The 17,118-nt window shown below is 39.8% G+C and overlaps 2 protein-coding genes across 2 annotated transcripts; one reads left to right on the forward strand and one right to left on the reverse strand.

The window, feature by feature from the left end:
* The first annotated feature begins 13,331 nt into the window (after nucleotides 1-13,331).
* LOC105174901 (SWIB/MDM2 domain superfamily protein) lies at nucleotides 13,332-15,526 on the forward strand. The gene is made up of 3 exons (XM_011097151.3): nucleotides 13,332-13,587; nucleotides 13,846-14,044; nucleotides 14,679-15,526. The coding sequence occupies exons 2-3, from the start codon at nucleotides 13,871-13,873 to the stop codon at nucleotides 14,805-14,807; spliced, it is 303 nt and encodes a 100-aa protein (XP_011095453.1). The 5' UTR covers nucleotides 13,332-13,587; nucleotides 13,846-13,870; the 3' UTR covers nucleotides 14,808-15,526.
* On the reverse strand, nucleotides 15,241-16,786 carry LOC105174902 (GDSL-like Lipase/Acylhydrolase superfamily protein). Its single transcript, XM_011097152.3, has 3 exons — nucleotides 16,243-16,786; nucleotides 15,632-16,121; nucleotides 15,241-15,525 (listed from the first exon to the last, which is right to left on the reverse strand). The coding sequence occupies exons 1-3, from the start codon at nucleotides 16,603-16,605 to the stop codon at nucleotides 15,329-15,331; spliced, it is 1,050 nt and encodes a 349-aa protein (XP_011095454.1). The 5' UTR covers nucleotides 16,606-16,786; the 3' UTR covers nucleotides 15,241-15,328.
* Between the last annotated feature and the right edge of the window lie 332 nt (nucleotides 16,787-17,118).

Below are 17,118 nucleotides of genomic sequence, written 5' to 3' on the forward strand. Positions count from 1 at the left end.
CACACACACACGCACACACACCCATCATGCACACACATACACACACACAACCCACACACACACGCACACACACCCATCATGCACACACATACACACACACAACCCACACACACACACACACACACCAACACGCACAACACACACTCACCCACACGCCATATGCCACACGCACAAATAATAAAAAAACACGCACAGACTAGAAAATGAAAAAGTTGGAACAATGAGGGGGCATCATTAAGCAAAACTTCTCAAATTTATGGTCGATAAAATTAAAAAAGAAATGCAATAGCTGATTAGAACATATAAAAGTATATTCGTTGACATCATGATCTCAACGTAAACCTGCCACAACAAATCTTGATTTTCAGAAAGGTTGATCCAGAAACTGAATAATATTAATGATAAATTCATTGCCCCAATACAATTACATATATAAAACGTAATGGGAAATGCTGCAACCTTCTATTGCTCCTATAATAGCACTGGGTTCAAAGGAGCAGTAATAGTTAAGCTCTTCTTGATACCCACAGGAAGGATTCCCCAAAGCATCGAATAACAACCAACAAGCTAAAAAACTTTAAACTCAATAAAATTTCAAAGCATTACTGCAATATTTCAACTAACAGGACTGATCATATGTCAGCATCACACATTGCATACTCATACACACACACCCCACACGCACACACACACACACACACACCCCCCCACACACACACACCCCACATGCACACACACACACAGACACACACCCCTCACACACATACACACACAACCCACATGCACACACACACACACACACACCCCACACGCACATGCACACACACACACACACACACACACACCCCACACGCACACACACACACCCCACACGCACACACACACACACACACCAACACGCACAACACACACTCACCCACACGCCACATGCCACATGCCACACGCACAAATAATAAAAAAACACGCACAGACTAGGAAATGGAAACATTGGAACAATGAGGGGCATCATTAAGCAAAACTTCTCAAGTTTGTGGTCGATAAAATTGAAAAACAAATGCAATAGCTGATTAGAACATATAAAAGTATACTCGTTAACATCATGATCTCAACATAAACCTGCTACACCAAATCTTGATTTTCAGAGAGGTTGATCCAGAAATTGGATAATATTAATGATAAATTCATTGCCCCAATACTGGTACATATATAAAACGCAATAGGAAATGCTGCAACCTTCTATTGCTCCAATAATAGCACTGGGTTCAAAAGAGCAACAATAGTTAAGCTCTTCTTGATAGCCACAGGAAGCCTTCCTCCAAAGCATCGAATAACAACCAACACGTTAAAAAACTTTAAACTCAATAAAATTCGAAAGCTTTAATGTAATATTTCAACTAACAGGACCGATCACATGTCCGCATCACACATTGCATACTCATTAAATATCAGAATTCTTACAACCAGAAAGAATAAAGCAATTACAATGATACATTAAATCAAACTGGAAAACAACAAATGCACCAAACTAATGCATGTCCACCAAGCTAAAGCGGTCTTTTTCCAAAAAGCTTATCAATCACCAGATTAAAGATCGAATAGGGCACACTTAGCAGCAGTTTAGAGTAATCCTAAAAGCACATGACACACACACACACACATACATACATACACACCCCACATGCACACACACACACACCCCCCACATGCACACACATACACACACACACACCCCACATGCACACACATACACACACACACACACACCCCATATGCACACACATACACACACACACCCCTCACACACATACACACACACCCCATATGCACACACATACACACACAAACCCCTCACACACATACACACACACCCATCATGCACACACATACACACACACAACCCACACACACACGCACACACACACACACCAACAAGCACAACACACACTCACCCACACGCCACATGCCACACGCACAAATAATAAAAAAACACGCACAGACTAGAAAATGGAAAAGTTGGAACAATGAGGGGGCATCATTAAGCAAAACTTCTCAAATTTGTGGTCGATAAAATTGAAAAAGAAATGCAATAGCTGATTAGAACATATAAAAGTATATTCGTTGACATCATGATCTCAACGTAAACCTGCCACAACAAATCTTGATTTTCAGAAAGGTTGATCTAGAAACTGGATAATATTAATGATAAATTCATTGTCCCAATACAATTACATATATAAAACGTAATGGGAAATGCTGCAACCTTCTATTGCTCCTATAATAACACTGGGTTCAAAAGAGCAGTAATAGTTAAGCTCTTCTTGATATCCACAGGAAGGCATCGCCCAAAGCATCGAATAACAACCAACAAGTTAAAAAACATTAAACTCAATAAAATTTCAAAGCATTACTGCAATATTTCAACTAACAGGACTGATCATATGTCAGCATCACACATTGCATACTCATACACACACACCCCACACACACACACACACCCCACATGCACACACACACACAGACACACACCCCTCACACACATACACACACAACACACATGCACACACACACACACACACCCCACATGCACACACACCCCACACGCACACACACACACACACACACACCCCACATGCACATGCACACACACACACACACCCCACACGCACATGCACACACACACACACACACCCCACACGCACACACGCACACACACACCCCTCACACACATACACACACACCCATCATGCACACACATACACACACACACAACCCACACACACATGCACACACACCAACACGCACAACACACACTCACCCACACGCCACATGCCACACGCACAAATAATAAAAAAACACGCACAGACTAGGAAATGGAAAAATTGGAACAATGAGGGGCATCATTAAGCAAAACTTCTCAAGTTTGTGGTCGATAAAATTGAAAAACAAATGTAATAGCTGATTAGAGCATATAAAAGTATACTCGTTAACATCATGATCTCAACATAAACCTGCTACACCAAATCTTGATTTTCAAAGAGGTTGATCCAGAAACTGGATAATATTAATGATAAATTCATTGCCCCAATACAGTTACATATATAAAACGCAATAGGAAATGCTGCAACCTTCTATTGCTCCAATAATAGCACTGGGTTCAAAAGAGCAACAATAGTTAAGCTATTCTTGATACCCACAGTAAGCCTTCATCCAAAGCATCGAATAACAACCAACACGTTAAAAAAACTTTAAACTCAATAAAATTCTAAAGCATTACTGTAATATTTCAACTAACAGGACCGATCACATGTCAGCATCACACTTTTCATACTCATTAAATATCAGAATTCTTACAACCAGAAAGAATAAATCAATTACAATGATACATTAAATCAAACTGGAAAACAGCAAATGTACCAAACTAATGCATGTCCACCAAGCTAAAGCGGTCTTTTTCCAAAAAGCTTATCAATCACCAGATTAAAGATCGAATAGGGCACACTTAGCAGCAGTTTAGAGAAATTCTAAAAGCACATGACACACACACACACATACATACATACACACCCCACACGCACACACACACACACACCCCACATGCACACACATACACACACACAACCCACACGCACACACACAAACACACACACACACACCCCACACGCACACACACACACACACACACACCCCACATGCACACACATACACACACACCCATCATGCACACACATACACACACACAACCCACACACACACGCACACACACACACACCAACACGCACAACACACACTCACCCACACGCCACATGCCACACGCACAAATAATAAAAAAACACGCACAGACTAGGAAATGGAAAAGTTGGAACAATGAGGGGGCTTCATTAAGCAAAAGTTCTCAAATTTGTGGTCGATAAAATTGAAAAAGAAATGCAATAGCTTATTAGAACATATAAAAGTATATTCGTTGACATCATGATCTCAACGTAAACCTGCCACAACAAATCTTGATTTTCAGAAAGGTTGATCCAGAAACTGGATAATATTAATGATAAATTCATTGCCCCAATATAATTACATATATAAAACGCAATGGGAAATGCTGCAACTTTCTATTGCTCCAATAATAGCACTGGGTTCAAAAGAGCAGTAATAGTTAAAGCTCTTCTTGATACCCACAGAAAGGCATCCCTCAAAACATCGAATAACAACCAACAAACTAAAAAACTTTAAACTCAAAAAAATTTCAAAGCATTACTGCAATATTTCAACTAACAGGACTGATCACATGTCAACATCACACATTGCATACTCATACACACACACCCCACACGCACACACACACACACCCCCCACATGCACACACATACACACACACACACCCCTCACACACATACACACACACCCCATATGCACACACACACACACACACACCCCACATGCACACATACAAACACACACACCCCAAACGCGCACACACACACACACCCCACACGCTCACATGCACACACACACGCGCACACACACACACATACCCCACACGCACACACACACACACACACCCACATGCACACACATACACACACACACAACCCACACACACACATACACACACACCCATCATGCACACACATACACACACACACACCCATCATGCACACACATACACTCACACACACCCATCATGCACACACATACACACACACAACCCCCCCCCCCCCACACACACACACCAACACGCACAACACACACTCACCCACACGCCACATGCCACACGCACAAATAATAAAAAAACACGCACAGACTAGGAAATGGAAAAGTTGGAACAATGAGGGGGCATCATTAAGCAAAACTTCTCAAGTTTGTGGTCGATAAAATTGAAAAAGAAATGCAATAGCTGATTAGAACATATAAAAGTATACTCGTTGACATCATGATCTCAACATAAACCTGCTACACCAAATCTTGATTTTCAGAGAGGTTGATCCAGAAACTGGATAATATTAATGATAAATTCATTGCCCCAATACAGTTACATATATAAAACGCAATAGGAAATGCTGCAACCTTCTATTGCTCCAATAATAGCACTGGGTTCAAAAGAGCAACAATAGTTAAGCTCTTATTGATACCCACAGGAAGCCTTCTTCCAAAGCATCGAATAACAACCAACACGTTAAAAAACTTTAAACTTAATAAAATTTCAAAGCATTACTGTAATATTTCAATTACCAGGACCGATCACATGTCAGCATCACACATTGCATACTCATTAAATATCAGAATTCTTACAACTAGAAAGAATAAAGCAATTACAATGATACATTAAATCAAACTGGAAAACAACAAATGCACCAAACTAATACATGTCCACCAAGCTAAAGCGGTCTTTTTCCAAAAAGCTTATCAATCACCAGATTAAAGATCGAATAGGGCACACTTAGTAGCAGTTTAGAGAAATCCTAAAAGCACATGATACACACACACACACACACATACATACATACACACCCCACACGCACACACACACACACCCCCCACATGCACACACATACACACACACAACCCACACGCACAGACACAGACACACACACACCCCACACGCACACACACACACACACACCCCACACGCACACACATACACACACTCACCCCTCACACACATACACACACACCCATCATGCACACGCATACACACACACAACCCACACACACACGCACACATACACACACCAACACGCACAACACACACTCACCCACACGCCACATGCCACACGCACAAATAATAAAAAAAACACGCACAGACTAGGAAATGGAAAAGTTGGAACAATGAGGGGGCTTCATTAAGCTAAAGTTCTCAAATTTGTGGTCGATAAAATTGAAAAAGAAATGCAATAGCTGATTAGAACATATAAAAGTATATTCGTTGACATCATGATCTCAACGTAAACTTGCCACAACAAATCTTGATTTTCAGAAAGGTTGATCCAGAAATTGGATAATATTAATGATAAATTCATTGCCCCAATACAATTACATATATAAAATGCAATGGGAAATGCTGCAACTTTCTATTGCTCCAATAATAGCACTGGGTTCAAAAGAGCAGTAATAGTTAAAGCTCTTCTTGATACCCACAGGAAGGCATCCCCAAAGCATTACTGCAATATTTCAACTAACAGGACTGATCACATGTCAGCATCACACATTGCATACTCATACACACACACCACATGCACACACACACACACACACCCCACACGCACACACACACACACACCCCACACGCACACACACACACACACACACACCCCACATGCACACACATGCACACACATACACACACACACACACCCCTCACACACATACACACACACCCCACACACACACACACACACACACACACACACCCCACATGCACACACACACACACACACACCCCAAACGCGCACACACACACACACACCCCACATGCACACACATACACACACACACACACCCATCATGCACACACATACACACACACAACCCCTCCACACACACACACACACCAACACGCACAACACACACTCACCCACACGCCACATGCCACACGCACAAATAATAAAATAACACGCACAGACTAGGAAATGGAAAAGTTGGAACAATGAGGGGGCATCATTAAGCAAAACTTCTCAAGTTTGTGGTCGATAAAATTGAAAAAGAAATGCAATAGCTGATTAGAACATATAAAAGTATACTCGTTGACATCATGATCTCAACATAAACCTGCTACACCAAATCTTGATTTTCAGAGAGGTTGATCCAGAAACTGGATAATATTAATGATAAATTCATTGCCCCAATACAGTTACATATATAAAACGCAATAGGAAATGCTGCAACCTTCTATTGCTCCAATAATAGCACTGGGTTCAAAAAAGCAACAATAGTTAAGCTCTTATTGATACCCACAGGAAGCCTTCTTCCAAAGCATCGAATAACAACCAACACGTTAAAAAACTTTAAACTCAATAAAATTTCAAAGCATTACTGTAATATTTCAATTACCAGGACCGATCACATGTCAGCATCACACATTGCATACTCATTAAATATCAAAATTCTTACAACTAGAAAGAATAAAGCAATTACAATGATACATTAAATCAAACTGGAAAACAGCAAATGCACCAAACTAATACATGTCCACCAAGCTAAAGCGGTCTTTTTCCAAAAAGCTTATCAATCACCAGATTAAAGATCGAATAGGGCACACTTAGTAGCAGTTTAGAGAAATCCTAAAAGCACATGACACACACACACATACATACATACACACCCCACACGCACACACACACACCCCACACGCACACACACACACACCCCCCACATGCACACACATACACACACACAACCCACACGCACACACACAGACACACACACACCCCACACGCACACACACACACACACACCCCACACGCACACACATACACACACTCACCCCTCACACACATACACACACACCCATCATGCACACACATACACACACACAACCCACACACACACGCACACATACACACACCAACACGCACAACACACACTCACCCATACGCCACATGCCACACGCACAAATAATAAAAAAACACGCACAGACTAGGAAATGAAAAAGTTGGAACAATGAGGGGGCTTCATTAAGCAAAAGTTCTCAAATTTGTGGTCGATAAAATTGAAAAAGAAATGCAATAGCTGATTAGAACATATAAAAGTATATTCGTTGACATCATGATCTCAACGTAAACCTGCCACAACAAATCTTGATTTTCAGAAAGGTTGATCCAGAAACTGGATAATATTAATGATAAATTCATTGCCCCAATACAATTACATATATAAAATGCAATGGGAAATGCTGCAACTTTCTATTGCTCCAATAATAGCACTGGGTTCAAAAGAGCAGTAATAGTTAAAGCTCTTCTTGATACCCACAGGAAGGCATCCTCCAAAGCATTACTGCAATATTTCAACTAACAGGACTGATCACATGTCAGCATCACACATTGCATACTCATACACACACACCCCACATGCACACACACACACACACACCCCACACGCACACACACACACACACACACCCCACACGCACACACACACACACACCCCACATGCACACACATACACACACATACACACACACACACACCCCTCACACACATACACACACACCCCACACACACACACACACACACACCCCACATGCACACACACAGACACACACACCCCAAACGCGCACACACACACACACACCCCACATGCACACACATACACACACACACACCCATCATGCACACACATACACACACACAACCCCTCCACACACACACACACCCATCATGCACACACATACACACACACAACCCCTCCACACACACACACACACACCAACATGCACAACACACACTCACCCACACGCCACATGCCACACGCACAAATAATAAAATAACACGCACAGACTAGGAAATGGAAAAGTTGGAACAATGAGGGGGCATCATTAAGCAAAACTTCTCAAGTTTGTGGTCGATAAAATTGAAAAAGAAATGCAATAGATGATTAGAACATATAAAAGTATACTCGTTGACATCATGATCTCAACATAAACCTGCTATACCAAATCTTGATTTTCAGAGAGGTTGATCCAGAAACTGGATAATATTAATGATAAATTCATTGCCCCAATACAGTTACATATATAAAACGCAATAGGAAATGCAGCAACCTTCTATTGCTCCAATAATAGCACTGGGTTCAAAAGAGCAACAATAGTTAAGCTCTTATTGATACCCACAGGAAGCCTTCTTCCAAAGCATCGAATAACAACCAACACGTTAAAAAACTTTAAACTCAATAAAATTTCAAAGCATTACTGTAATATTTCAACTACCAGGACCGATCACATGTCAGCATCACACATTGCATACTCATTAAATATCAGAATTCTTACAACTAGAAAGAATAAAGCAATTACAATGATACATTAAATCAAACTGGAAAACAGCAAATGCACCAAACTAATACATGTCCACCAAGCTAAAGCGGTCTTTTTCCAAAAAGCTTATCAATCACCAGATTAAAGATCGAATAGGGCACACTTAGCAGCAGTTTAGAGGAATCCTAAAAGCACATGACACACACACACACACACATACATACACACCCCACATGCGCACACACACACACACACCCCACACGCATACACACACACACACACACCCCACACGCACACACACAGACACCCCCAACATGCACACACATACACACATACACACACCCCACATACACACACATACACACACACAACCCACACACACACGCACACACACACACACACACGCACAACACACACCCACCCACACGCCACATGCCACACGCACAAATAATAAAAAAACACGCACGGACTAGGAAATGGAAAAGTTGGAACAATGAGGGGGCATTATTAAGCAAAACTTCTCAAGTTTGTGGTCGATCAAATTGAAAAAGAAATGCAGTAGCTGATTAGAACATATAAAAGTATATTCGTTGAAATCATGATCTGAACGTAAACCTGCCACACCAAATCTTGATTTTCAGAAAGGTTGATCCAGAAACTGGATAATATTAATGATAAATTCATGACCCAATACAGTTACATATATAAAACGAATGGGAAATGCTGCAACCTTCTATTGCTCCAATAATAGCACTGGGTTCAAAAGAGCAGCAATAGTTAAGCTCTTCTTGATACCCACAGGAAGGCTTCCCCAAAGCATCAAATAACAATCAACAAGTTAAAAAACTTTAAACTCAATGAAATCCCAAAGCATTACTGCAATATTTCAACTAACAGGACCGATCACATGTCAGCATCACACATTGCATACTCATTAAATATCAGAATTCTTACAATCAGAAAGAATAAAACAATTACAATGATACATCAAATCAAACTAGAAAACAGCAAATGCACCAAACTAATGCATGTCCACCAAGCTAAAATGGTTTTTTTCAAAAAGCTTATCAATCACCATATTAAAGATCGAATAGGGCACACTTAGCAGCAGTTTAGAGGAATCCTATAAGCACATGACACACACACACCACACATGCACACACACACACACACACCCCACACGCGCACACACACACACACCCCACATGCACACACATACACACACACACCTCTCATACACATACACACACACCCCTCACACACATACACACACACCCCACATGCACACACATACACACACACAACCCACACACACACACACGCACACACACACACACACCCCACATACACACACACCCCACATACACACACACGCACGCACGCACACACACACCAACACGCACAACACACACTCACCCATACGCCACATGCCACATGCACAAATAATAAAAAAAACACGCACAGACTAGGAAATGGAAAAGTTGGAACAATGAGGGGGCATCATTAAGCAAAACTTCTCAAGTTTGTGGTCGATAAAATTGAAAAACAAATACAATAGCTGATTAGAACATATAAAAGTATACTCGTTGACATCATGATCTTAACATAAACCTGCTACACCAAATCTTGATTTTCGGAGAGGTTGATCCAGAAACTGGATAATATTAATGATAAATTCATTGCCCCAATGCAGTTACATATATAAAACGTAATAAGAAATGCTGCAACCTTCTATTGCTCCAATAATAGCACTGGGTTCAAAAGAGCAACAATAGTTAAGCTCTTCTTGATACCCACAGGAAGCCTTCCTCTAAAGTATCGAATAACAACCAACAAGTTAAAAAACTTTAAACTCAATAAAATTCCGAAGCATTACTGCAATATTTCAACTAATAGGACCGATCATATGTCAGCATCACACATTGCATACTCATTAAATATCAGAATTCTTACAACCAGAAAGAATAAAGCAATTACAATGATACATTAAATCAAACTGGAAAACAGCAAAAGCACCAAACTAATGCATGTCCACCAAGCTAAAGCGGTCTTTTTCCAAAAAGCTTATCAATCACCAGATTAAAGATCGAATAGGGCACACTTAGCAGCAGTTTAGAGGAATCCTAAAAGCACATGACACACACACACACACACACACACACACACACACACCACACGCACACCCACACACACACACACACCCCACACGCACACCCACACACACACCCCTCACACACACACACACACACCCACACGCACACACAGACACACACACAACCCACACGCATACACACACACACCCCACATGCACACACATACACACACAACCCACACGCACACACATACACACACACAACACACACCCACCCACACGCCACACACCACACGCCCAAATAATAAAAAAACACAAACAGACAAGGAAATTGAAAAGCTTGAACATTGATGGGGCATCATTAAGCAAAACTTCTCAAGTTTGTGGTCGATAAAATTGAAAAAGAATTGCAGTAGCTGATTAGAACATAACAAAATATATTCGTTGACATCATGATCTCAACGAAAATATGCTACACCAAATCTTGATTTTCAGAGAGGTTGATCCAAAATTTGGATAATATTAATGATAAATTCATTGCCCTAATACAGTTACATATATAAAACACAATAGGAAATGCTGCAACCTTCTATTGCTCCAATAATAGCACTGGGTTCAAAAGAGCAGCAATAGTTAAGCTCTTCTTCATATTCACAGACAGGCTTCCCCCAATGCATCGAATAACAACCAACAAGTTAAAAAACTTTAAACTCAATAAAATTCTAAAGCATTACTGCAATATTTCAACTAACAGGACCGATCACATGTCAGAGTCACACATTGCATACTCAGTAAATATCAGAATTCTTACAATCAGAAGAATAAAGCAATTACAATGATACATTAAATCAAACTGGAAAACAGCAAATGCACCAAACTAATGCATTGTCCACCAAGCTAAAGTGGTTTTTTTCAAGAAGCTCATCAATCACCAAATTAAAGATCGAATAGGGCACACTTAGCAGCAGTTTAGAGGAATCCTAAAAGCACATGACATATTACCCACTGTAGAAGCTAGTCCTCTTCATGGCGATGTTTCCTGCTCTTCTTCTCAGACCGCTTCTTGCCTCTACCCACTCGCAAATTATTTGAAGCACTAACGTCGGAATCAGAGTCTGAATACGCCTTCCTGCTCCTTCTTTTATGCCGCAGATGAGCAGAATCATCATTTGAATGATGGTGACTCCTCCTCCTCCTCTTCTCCTTCCTACTCTTCCTCTTTCTTCGCCTACGCTTCAATTCCCGCAATTTATACCTGCAATTTACTTGATTGAGAAAAGTGCCTTCAATTCCTTAAAAATAGAAATAAAAAAGAAATAGAAAAGTACTTTCAAGATAATCCAACTAACCATACTGCTCAAAAGCAACATGGCATCAGAAAGTAAACCAAAATCCAAAATGCTATGAATACATGGGATGGTTAACAGAAAGCAATTAACACTGGGTTAGCTTTGTATTTACTAAGGTATTTCAGCAAAAGCCCAAGCGACAAGAAACATAAATCACACAAGACACCCCAACCGTTAATAAAGTTAGCATAAAAACTTGTAATGGATTTTGATTATTTTATGAAACTTACCTATCTTCTAAAAAGTTAAAACTAGTGTCTCCTTCTAGTAAAGGAATCATTCACTTTCTAAAGAATAGCCACAGGAATAGTTGTGCCATTTATTGAGCAACATCACAGATTCAACAACTTATAGGCCTAATATCCTAGTTTCTGCAATACCAAATCCACATTACTAGAAAAGTGTTACCACTCAAATATGTATGAAACTGCCCATAGGTACCTGAAGGCAGAAAAATAACAGAAACTTTGGTAGGTGAATAATTAGTTCTTTACCTGATAAACAGTAAGTTACATGTAAGCACAAGTATGAGTCAAGCATCAGCTACAACATATATAACTGATCAGTTGTTTCTGAGCATAGCTTATTTGATTAACAAAACCCAGATCGCAATCATTATATTGTAGATAGTGCAATAGAAAATTATGAATTCAAGACCTAAGATAAGAATCTTGGTGAATTTTTTTTTTACGTATAAATAATTTTATAACTGTATAAATTTTACTGCATGAAAAATATTAGTACCAGCAATTTATAATTTGAACTTAATTGAAAGCATCATTCACCTTTACATAAGCTATGTTTAATATTTAAATTTACATCAATTACTTTGACCAGTACAAAGAAGTCATAATAATTGTTATAGCCAAGGTTTTTTACATTTGCAATAATAGTATGATAAATGTGAATTTGGATACATACCATCAAGTTACAATTTTGAATGTTATTCACCTCTCCTCTATAGTAACTATGTTTAATCTCTACAAATACATAAAATAAAGTAGTTTGACTAGGTGGCGGGCATTCTGTCTGGGTGTGGGCGTGCTGTGAAAAATCGGACTTGGACCGACTTCCACGTCTGAATTTAAGAAGGCTTCGTTCGATCAACTCTGTGCTCTGCCGAAATCCAGCCCCGATTGGTTGACGGTTCTCTGTCTCCCGCACAGCCAAGTCTTTTTGAGAAGGTCCGTCTTTTACTTGTATGTAACGTGTTCGAGGAAATTCCTCTATGACTTATAGTTTCTCTGTGCCGACTTGTGGGATACGAGGTGGCATGAATATTTGGTAGCTTGTCTTCAGGACCTGGATTGATATTTGTTTCTAGGAATTCTGCCAAATCTTAATGTTTGGATTTTCTGAAAGTATTAGGCTGTTGCGATTGTATGATGATTTTGCAACGGATATAGTAGGCGTGATCGTTTAATTGCGTTCGGGGAATGCAGGTACTGAGAAAGAGATTTCCCGAAAATGCTGCAGCAGCGGTTGAAGAAGGCAGTTACAGACAACCCTAAGAAGGTTGCAGACTTAATTGATCTCGTAAATCTGCCCACAGTACTTAGAGATTTCATGGGTCAGTCTCAGAGTTCTCGACTGAATTGTTTTAGGCGGGTTTGGTCTTATATCAAGGAGAACAATCTCCAGGTTAGATCCCAGACACCCCACAACATGCCCAGGCACACACTAATTTGCTTGATGTTTGCATTTGTTTGATCTGGGAATTGCTCTTGCTCCTGAAAGTTGTCTACTTGTTGATCAACGCTAGTTATCTGAAGTTTGAGCTCAGAGCTACTGTCATTGTCCAGTTATGTTCATGTACTGATTATTCTAACGAATTAGAGGAGTAAATCTCTTGAACTGATTGTGTTTGTTTATTTTGGTACTCCTTGTTCATCCTTTAATGTGGTCTTACTTAGTTCGACAGGTCAATTTAGGTGAATGGACAGGGTTAGAGTGGGTTTCAAATTTGTTTGCTATCTGAATAATATTCTTTTGCTACAGCTGAATCATTAGCATCAAATGATATGAAGAAGCTAACTCACTAACCCTCTCTTACTGCCTCCTAAAACCACCAAAAATTCTTGAAACAACAAAAAATGCAACTTATTTTCTTAATAATATATTGTTGCCTTTATTTGAACAGAAGGAAGTTGGGTATGGTTTCTTTTTTAGGTGCTAGCAATTACCTCCCCAAAGCTTTATGATTGCTTCCTGTCACTATTAAATTGTTTTGGCATTCTTCTTAACTACCTGGTATACTTCGTTTTGTCTTTTGTAGGATCCAGTCAACAAAAATGTAGTGAATTGTGATCAAAAGCTGAAGAGCATTCTGTTGGGCAAGTCTAAGGTCGATCTTGCTGAACTTCCCATGTTGGTTAAGTTACATTTCCCCAAGCAGCCCAAGTGATCATCTAAGTTCGTTGAGGTTGTATCCATATCTTGCTATTCATACTTGTAACGAGTGGTGCAAAAACCTAAACCCTCTTTTAAATGCACTTAAACCCATCATGAAGCTGCATGCCTGCAGGCTGTTTTGTTATGCCAGGGAGTGTGTTCTACTTTCAGATTCATTATCGAAACATTTGTTTCATTTATGTATTTATTTTTTTGAAAATATTGGTGGGCAGCAAGAATGGGCTCCTGTCAAGATAGAGACTAACAATTACACATTATAGTTGTCCCAGTTGTGAAAATTATGAAAAACACCGTGCATGAAGGGAATTGTCTTCATAAATGGTAGTTCCTCGAATTATCTTGTCTATATGTGTTCCTGTTGTCTGCTTTTAATAGAATATGTGGCTGGATCGACTATTCCACCTACTTTTAGGGTAATAGCAAAATACTAAATAATGTAGAGTAGAATATCATATCATGTAGTATCCATATTCTTGCCTGATAAAGACTGAATTATTCCCTGTAAGAGGAAATTCATTGTAGAAATACAGCTAGATATGTTCTGACTGCATAGTTTGCTAGTATGCCGTTTGTTTTCTCTGTAGGGTGGAAAGAATCCCAAAACACGTATTCATTCGCATCCGAACATGTAAGACCATTATCTTCACCACACAAATAGCTCATCTCGAACCTTCCAGTCCCACAACATGCAATTGCTGAATGTTCAAAACCTGTGCCACACATACAAATTTGTGATTAAGTCGAAACTCTTAATCATGTCCCCAGAATACGCTAAAACTTACAACCGATGTCAAACATTTGTGTCATATAACTCACCAAAAGAACGAGGGTTCTGAATGATATTATAAAGAGTAGCATAAGGATTCACAAGCACCAACCGAAGCCCAGAAAGCTCCCTGTTCAGTGTCTCCACCAATGACTGCAACTGCTGATTGAAATCCATAGCCACTTTGTTGTATCCATCAATGCATCCTCCACCTGATGCTAAGTTTGCCGTTCTCTCCAGCGGCAAGCAACCCATCGGAGGCAGCCCTGTCAACGATATTTTCCTCGCTCCCAGCTTGTAAATATTTGTAATGAAATTTCTTGCTATGCCTGCCAAGAACTTCTGGTACTCCTCAATGGAGTACTCTGATGATCTGCTTGGAAGCAGATAATAATTTTCTAAGAAATCATTTGTTCCTATGCTAATTATGTAGAGAGCTTCACCCAAAATCTCGTCTGCCTTGTTGTTGCCCAGGTAGTCTCTCAGCCTGCTTTGGTATTCCTTGTAGTACTCCAATTCCTTCCATAGAGGTATTACAGACTGCATTTGGAGTAATAAAATTCTTAAGAGTTTAACATAATGCGAATTCGCTTATATAGTAGCCAAACAACGAAAATTTTGAAGTTAATGAATCATATGAGAACCTCATTACTATACTTACAAGAACTTTAGAAGTAACATTGTCATAACCAGTTCCAGCTGAAGCAAAGCAGACTCCCGTAGCGAAATCTTTGATGGTGTAAGCCGGGTCCAAATACGCAGGAACAGTTGTTTTGAGCCCAAAAGCCTCGGAGATGAAATCTGTGGGAACCCGGCCATTGGAAAACCGGCCTGTTGCTCGACCACCATCAAAATCTCGACCGTAAGGCTTGAAATTGCTTTTTAGCACTGTCGGGATGTAGTTGTTGTTCCCAGAATCTACCGTGGAATCTCCAAAGACGATGATGGATGAAACTTTGGCGTCGGTTTTGAGGATTTGGAAGAGTAGAAGTGTAAGGACCACAGAAATGGAAGGCAATGCCATTAATTTCTGTGTTGTGGGTTCGGACAGGGGTTGCTATAAATTAGCTAATGTTAGGAGCGCTTAGACAGAGTGCTATATGAGCTCTAAATTTGCTCCACTTGTCTTACAGTCTGCTTTGGGATGAGAAAGTGTAATAAGTAGGAATTATCTATAAACCTCTGTTCAATGGCAATGACAGTTGTGGCCCAGTTATCACTACACTAAAGTCGATATATTAGAGTAATTTACATTATTTTTCGTGTTGTATTTGAATTGATGGATTATTAAATTATATTTTGTGAAATATTGAAGTCATTTATTTATTCACATACGCACTTTTATTGCGTAGTGTAGGAAAGAAGTAGTCGGAAATTTCATGTAAAGTAGGTGCAATGTTGGTTCTAATACCAAAACAGTATCCCAATCCCAATGTTTTAGTTAGCTGAGGCTAATGTTCAGATCACGATGTTTACACAAGTTAGCAGCAAAAAGCCAACGGATTTTGCGATTGACAACTCAGAATATAGAGAGATG

Source organism: Sesamum indicum, linkage group LG12 (genome assembly GCF_026168435.1).
Source record: "Sesamum indicum cultivar Baizhima isolate 11 linkage group LG12, ASM2616843v1, whole genome shotgun sequence".
NCBI lineage: Eukaryota > Viridiplantae > Streptophyta > Magnoliopsida > Lamiales > Pedaliaceae > Sesamum > Sesamum indicum.